A 7,021-nucleotide genomic window follows, 5' to 3' on the forward strand; every position below is an offset into this window, starting at 1 on the left:
CCCTAATTTGGAGATTATTCATAGATTCATGTTTGATTTATATTTGAAAATTTTTTAATTCGACTTCTTAGCAGTCGCCGTGTGCTTATCAATACATCTTGGGATGTAGATTATTCTAGATTTTTTTTTTGTAAATTAGGCCAGTTTTTTGATGTCCATATTTGAAGTTGTCTTTTTATTTTAATATTTTAAAAGTCCTCCTATTACCTCTATGTGCCTATTTTTTTCTCTCGTCTTCATATCTACTTTATTAACCAATTGACATTATACTAAATTCTCTTTTGAAAAACTAATATAAATAGATGCTACTACCACCAAACTCTGCAGGCGGTCTATTTTCAAAGTTCTTGTTAAAATTGATATTTATGCTCTTTTGGAAAGGCACAATTAGATTGGCACTAAACCCTAAATTGGCAAACTTTCATGGATTAGCATAACTGTTGGATCAACAGTATGGTCGTCCAAATTTCTTCTATTCTTTCAACATGGTTTGAATTCCACTAGACACAAGCCACCCACTATCTTTAGTGGTAAACAGGCTTTCATTTTTCTGAGACTGGGGTTTCTTATTTGACAGTACTATTTTTCTTGATTTTGGTTGGTGAATATGCATTTATCCACCTAAGTTTGATGATTATTTATACTTTTATATCTGAATAATCTAGCTGGTAATTTATCTATTGGATATCTTGTTCATTGTCAAGTGCTTATCAAATTTCTTCGTGATTACATAATTCGAGACTTTTCTCTCATTGTTTATATTAGATGAAGGATATCTATACACGTATGCTAAAGCATTCTTCTTATTACCCCAATATGGTTTGTTCTACTTCATCTTTATGTCCACTTCAACAATCATTCTATTCTATACTCACTTGGATAAATTCTTGTCAAACCAATACAATAGGATGCTACTACCGTTACACTCTCTCAACTATCTGTCTCATGTTCATATCAGAATGGATGTTTTTGCTTCTTTGGCTAAGAAGTATGGATTGACAAGAAGTGATATTTGAGGGTTTGCCTTCCTATTTTTAGTTTTGCAATCTCTTTAGTCATGATATGCTTATTGTTTCATGGCTCATTCAGAATTAAAAAAAATTATCCTCTAAAGGTCCTATTGTTCGGGATAGTTATGTTGATTATTATGAACATATAATTTTTGTGTGTGATACATGCTAATAGTAAAATTTAATATACCAAATAGCTAGAAGTTGTTCCCTCAACCTTCCCCTTCATCGAATATTCTCATGCTCTAGAACCTATTTTAACCTCATATTTTAATTTTGTGCCTTAGTCTTTAGTTTGTAGATGCTAGTATCCTTCTTACACCTTAATTAGTTTTTTGTGTGATAAATTTAAATAAACTAATAATGATTTTGAGCTTGTTACTCTTTAGTGGATAGATATTACTCTTTCGGCTTACATTTTTTAATGCTTTTTGTTTCTTTAACACGCGCACGCACGTACTGTGTGTAGATATGAAAGTTTAGGTGTGAGATATATAAGTACATAAGAATTGTGTGGTATGCTTATAATTTGGACAATACAAGTAAAAAACCCTACGAGTGGTTAAGTGTTCATTTCGAGTTTACTGCTCTTACTTTATTCAGCCCAAATCTTTGGTTCGAAAGAAGGGTTGGGAAATCTCATTAGCAGTTTTACCAAATAAAAAAATTATTCTACTGATATGAACTGAAATATTAAATTTTATTTTGTATCCTTTGTTTGTTGTGATGTTTAATTAGGAGCAAAAAAAAAAAAAAAAACATATTTCCTGTTATTTCTCCTTCAACTTCATATAGAATGTTTTGAAATTTTTTTAGCAGGCCTGCTGTTCTCAGATTCCTTCGACTTGATGTTCATTTATCTCAAATGATGGTGCCTTTTTCTACATTCATTCAAGGGCCTGAATTAAGAAATGAACAGGGTTCTCAAAATCCAGTTAATGCAGACATTCTTGACAATCATAATTCATCTTTTCCACAACCAAGACTTTTCATCCAGTTTGATTTGCAGAAAGAAACCTGTCCCGGTTTGCAGAAAAATCCTAAGTTTACTGTTGGTTCTGCTCAAATGCTGCCAACCGCTGCACAGGAAGAGTCATCTTGGCTTAATTATGGCTCTAATTGTATATCTTTGAATGCATCAGCTGACGCAACTCGTAAAGCGGATAAACCTGCAAAACAAAGTTCGAGGAAAAAAGGAAAAAAGAAGCGAAAACATTATAAAAGATCCTCGAATAAAAAGGCCTTCGTTAAACCCGAAAATCCTGGTGAAGAAGTCAACTGCGATGCTTCAAAATCCAAAATATCCACCGGAGGTGATCTAGTTTGTTCTGCCGCATCCGAAAATATGAACTTGCTTGTTCAAGATGCTTCAAACGAGGCTTTGGAGCAAATAGAATGCAATGGTATAGATCGTTCCTGCTTATTATCGAGCTTCATGGGAAAACCATTAGATGAAAGCGTGGATGGTTTGAGAAAGACTGTTTCTCTTTCTTATGAATTCAGTGACAATGTTGGAGACAAGATGTCTTTCGAGATTTTAACATCAAGCTCAAATCAATCTTGTGAGTTGAGTTCGTCCACTTCTCTTCAGAATAATGCTGAGATCTATATGACCGAAGATTCTCTTTATGATTGTGGAATGGAATGGTCCAATTCAAATAATGGGGGATTTAATTTGGAAAATAGGACGAATTTCAATTCTTCTGACTGGCAAAAGGATATTGCAGACACTGATTGCAGTTCAGAAAGACTTTTAGGGAGCAGTCAAGCTTCGAGCAGCGATGATTTCCATCCCGTTATTCGAGCGAAGAGAGGAAGGGCGGCTCGAAAATTTTCCGGGTTTTCAAATGATGCACATCAACTTAATAATGTGTATTTGCATCGGCGATCCGAAACAATTAATAAACATTCTGTGTGGCAGAAAGTAGAAAAGGCGGGCATTTCAGATTTAACCTGTCCTCAAAATAATGAAAAAACCGCCTCAAGAAACATCGATATTGCCTTCAATTGCTTGGAAACAAGTGTTAGAAGGGGAAAACCTTTCAGATGTTCTAATGAAATGGATTCCCCCCAATCTTATTCGTCCATAGTATCTTCTATGGTTAAAACCACTTCAGACAGTATAAATATTCCTTCTAAAATTCAAGCTCTAAGAAATGAAAATTTTGAAAACGCAGTTGACTTTAAGAGTATTTCTCAGTCTCAGCTGACTTTGGGCACTAATGCTTTGTCGAGATCGACGAAGAATTCAAAGAACTCAATCTTACAGAACACATCAGCACCAGATAATATCTGCAGCGTTCTACAAAATACATCTCCAGTGTCTCGAAAAATCCAAGCTAATTCTACAGTGATAGAATCAAATCCAGACCAAAGCCGTGCTGATCAATATCCTAGTAGTCTAAACTCGAGCTTTACCGACGAATTTAGTTCAAATTCTCGTAGTTTGGCCCATTTGTCAACTCGAGAAATACAATGTTTGAGCCCTTCTTCTACCTCTACGGATTGCTCGTCTCCTGAAGAGGGCAGCCTTATCAACAAGCTCTATAGTCAACCTTGTACGTCATCTGAAGGGTCTAGCGATTTCCCGTCTCCTTCGGGTTCCCACTTCTCTCTTGAAACAAAAAGAAAACTTTTTTTGGGTTTTGAGACTGGTTTAATGAAGATAATCGAGGCGGTTAATGGATCATATGAATATTTCGTTACAACTGAGAGCATTCAGCTTGCTGGATTTGAGAGATTACTTCGTTCCGCATCACCGCTTATTGAAACAGGCTGCATCAGCACTTGTGGTTTGTGTTCTCAAAGTCGAATCAATGGAGATTCGTTGTGTTCCCATCAAGTTCCCAATGAGTCACTGAGACGACTATGGAAATGGTATGAGAAGCCCGGCAGTTATGGGTTAGAAGTAAAGTTAGATGACTCGTATTCCCTTAAAAGATCCCGTACCAATCTTTCTAAGTTTTGTGCTTATTTCGTACCTTATCTTTCTGCCGTACAGTTATTTGGTCGATCAGGAAAGGTTTTCAGTTATCCTAAAGAGGATGCTGAAGGAGATGTCATGAAAAGTTGTGATGTTTGTGAGAGGTTGAAATGTTCGACTGGTTTGGCTTCGCTACCAATATTGTCAAAGCTTTTGCCACGGCCATGCAAAAAAGAAGATAAAAGGTCAACAAAACTGTGTTCATCAAGGAAAGATGAAGAATTTGATAAACTAAACTTTGAGGAACAACTGCTGTTTGAATATTTTGATTCTGACCAACCACAGCAGCGGAGACCGTTATTTGATAAGTAAGTTCCACTATCTTTCTATCTTTGATATAGTGTACATATTAGTATGGATAAATTAATAACCAGATTGTAAGCTTAAATTTTGATTGAGTGGAAAAGTTCTATTCCACGAGCGTCCAAAATCTCCGCCTCAACTTTTTTATTGTCTTGTTTAATTATGCATTCTGGTAAATAGTACTTGCAGAACATCAACTTTTTTTTTGTCTTGTTTGGGCAAAATTATGCATTCTGGTAAATAGTACTTGCAGAACATGTTTTCTAACTATATATTTTTATGAAGCGTTTACATACATACTGCCTAATTTCTAACTATTTACACTTCTAACACCTAAACTTTACTTTTTACATTTATAGCACCCAAATCTTTCATATCATTTAAAAAATACCACCTTTTTAGCTTTTAAAAGGTGAAATGGACCTTTCATGCATAAACTAGTTGGCATATATGTAAAAATTAAAGTTTAGGTGTTAGATATGTAGATACATAGGAATTGAGTAGTCTGTATGTAAATCTTCCTTTTTAATTATTTTAATATCACCTTCATTCAAGTCATTTTCGTCCAGAATTTGAAATCTAATCTCTGCGTTCAATTGTAGGATAACCTTCATGCATGTCAGGATGCTTTAAACATTTTGGAGTTTCTTTAGCTATTTGTATTTGGATTGAAGACAAATTGGTTATTCAGGTTAATGTCCAAATGTTATTAGATTAGAGGGTATTTTGCATGGTTTATTTCCAATGTGCTCCTGAATTTTATGACAATTTTTGTGCCTGCTGTCCAAGATTATGCTTTAAACAATTGATTACGACAGTTGAATAGGTTCATAAGTGAAGTTTTACCTGATAAGATATAGAAACAATTACAAAAAATATATAACTAGACAAACTAAGGCTGCAAATACAATTATTTAGTCTGATTGTCTGGAAGTTCAATATTTTAGACTACAGATAAAACCAATTAACAGAAAAGTGCAACTATTTTCACTGGATTGAAGAACTACTTTTAGGGAAATTTACATACATACCACACAATTCTTATATATATTATATATTTACATATCTAGCACACAAACTTTCATATATACATTAATATCATTTTGGTGTGATCAACCTATGCATGAAAAACCGAATTTAAATTTTTGAAAGTATGTGGTAGTGTTATTGCACCCAAACTTTCATATATACATTAATATCACTTTGGTGTGATCAACCTATGCATGAAAAACTGAATTTAAATTTTTGAAAGTATGTGGTAGTGTTATTTTTTATGTGATATTAAAGATTTGAGTGTTATGCATGTAAATATTAAAGTTTGGGTTTTAGATACATAAATATATAAGAATTTTTTGGTTTGTATGTAAATTCTCCCTACATTTAACACAATGAAAAGCATGATACATCATTCTATCGCATCGTGTTTTTATGTTTCTAAGGATAGAGAAGATCAAAATTTGAATGTACTATGCATCTGTAACTAAGGCCATGATATTATCACTTTCCCAATATAAAATATTTTGTTAGAACACCTAATAAGATGCACTCCCTCCTCCCCTAACCTCCTAGAAATTGCGGGTAATGAATAATGCTCCCCTCTTCCTCGTACAGAAGATCACATGAGCACCAGAAAAAAAAAGGCATTTTTAATTATCTTTATTTTGTCAGCATTTGAAATTTGAGATCCCTTGATCCTTGCACAATACAGCCTGCCTAGATAATCTATATTTAACTTTATACCTCCAGCTTAAAAAGTTACTGTATTCACGCTTCTAAATTCTCTTTTTGCATTTGTATTAGTAATATATGTCCCTTATTTTGTTTTATACTGACATTGAGCTAAATATTTAATTTAATAGGATTCAAGAGCTTATTCTCGGCGATTCTTCAGCTAATTGCCACTTTTTCGGGGATCCTTCCAAGTTGGCGAGTATAAATCTGAATGAACTCCACCCGGCCTCTTGGTTTGTTATGCAACTATTTAGCACTTTCTCCTAAATTTATTCTAGAGGTAATTGGCAATAATATGACTTTTAATTTTTTTTTCCATGGCTTTCCAGGTATGCTGTTGCGTGGTATCCGATCTATCAGATACCTGAAGGCAGCTTTCGTGCCGCTTTTTTAACCTATCATTCTTTTGGCCGCTTTGTTCGGAAAAACACGTCAAATACTGTTGATGGTTGCATAAATTCTATAACCTTGCCAGTTGTGGGTCTACAAAGTTACAATGCTCAGGTACAAAGTCATTATTTCTAGTATTTTATGGTGCATTATTCAGTATATTGACTTTCTTTCGAACAAATTTTTACACTTGATAATATCAATTATTAAATGTGGCATTTACATACATACCACAATTCTTATGTATTTACATTTCTAACTCCGAAACTTTACATTTTACATTTGTACCACCCAAATCTTTCATGTCACATAAAAATAGCACCGTTTTAACTTTAAATTGTGAAATACACCTTTTCATTCGTAGGTAAAGTGGTATATATATAAAATCTTAAGTGTTAGATATGTAAATACATAGGAATTGAGTAGTATGCACGGAAATCTTACTTATTAAATTGTGATTGCTAAAACTCCCCTAGCACTTTTGTGTATTCTTTGACTGATTGTACTATCATTCCGCCCATCAATGTTTGAAATTGCAGAATTATATATATATATATATATATATATATATATATAAATACACACACACGCACACAATTCTTAC

General features: G+C 33.7%; 1 protein-coding gene across 1 annotated transcript in view; it reads left to right on the forward strand.

The window, feature by feature from the left end:
- Nucleotides 1–6,531, forward strand: part of LOC110033477 — a gene marked incomplete at its 3' end in the record, with an annotated part of 16,618 nt that extends 10,087 nt beyond the window's left edge. Inside the window, 3 exon segments of the mRNA XM_020737470.1 lie at nucleotides 1,830–4,301; nucleotides 6,156–6,260; nucleotides 6,357–6,531. Coding sequence (XP_020593129.1) covers nucleotides 1,830–4,301; nucleotides 6,156–6,260; nucleotides 6,357–6,531 — 2,752 coding nt within the window.
- Between the last annotated feature and the right edge of the window lie 490 nt (nucleotides 6,532–7,021).

The sequence above is a fragment of the Phalaenopsis equestris genome, unplaced genomic scaffold (genome assembly GCF_001263595.1).
Source record: "Phalaenopsis equestris unplaced genomic scaffold, ASM126359v1 Scaffold001191, whole genome shotgun sequence".
Taxonomy (NCBI): Eukaryota; Viridiplantae; Streptophyta; class Magnoliopsida; order Asparagales; family Orchidaceae; genus Phalaenopsis; species Phalaenopsis equestris.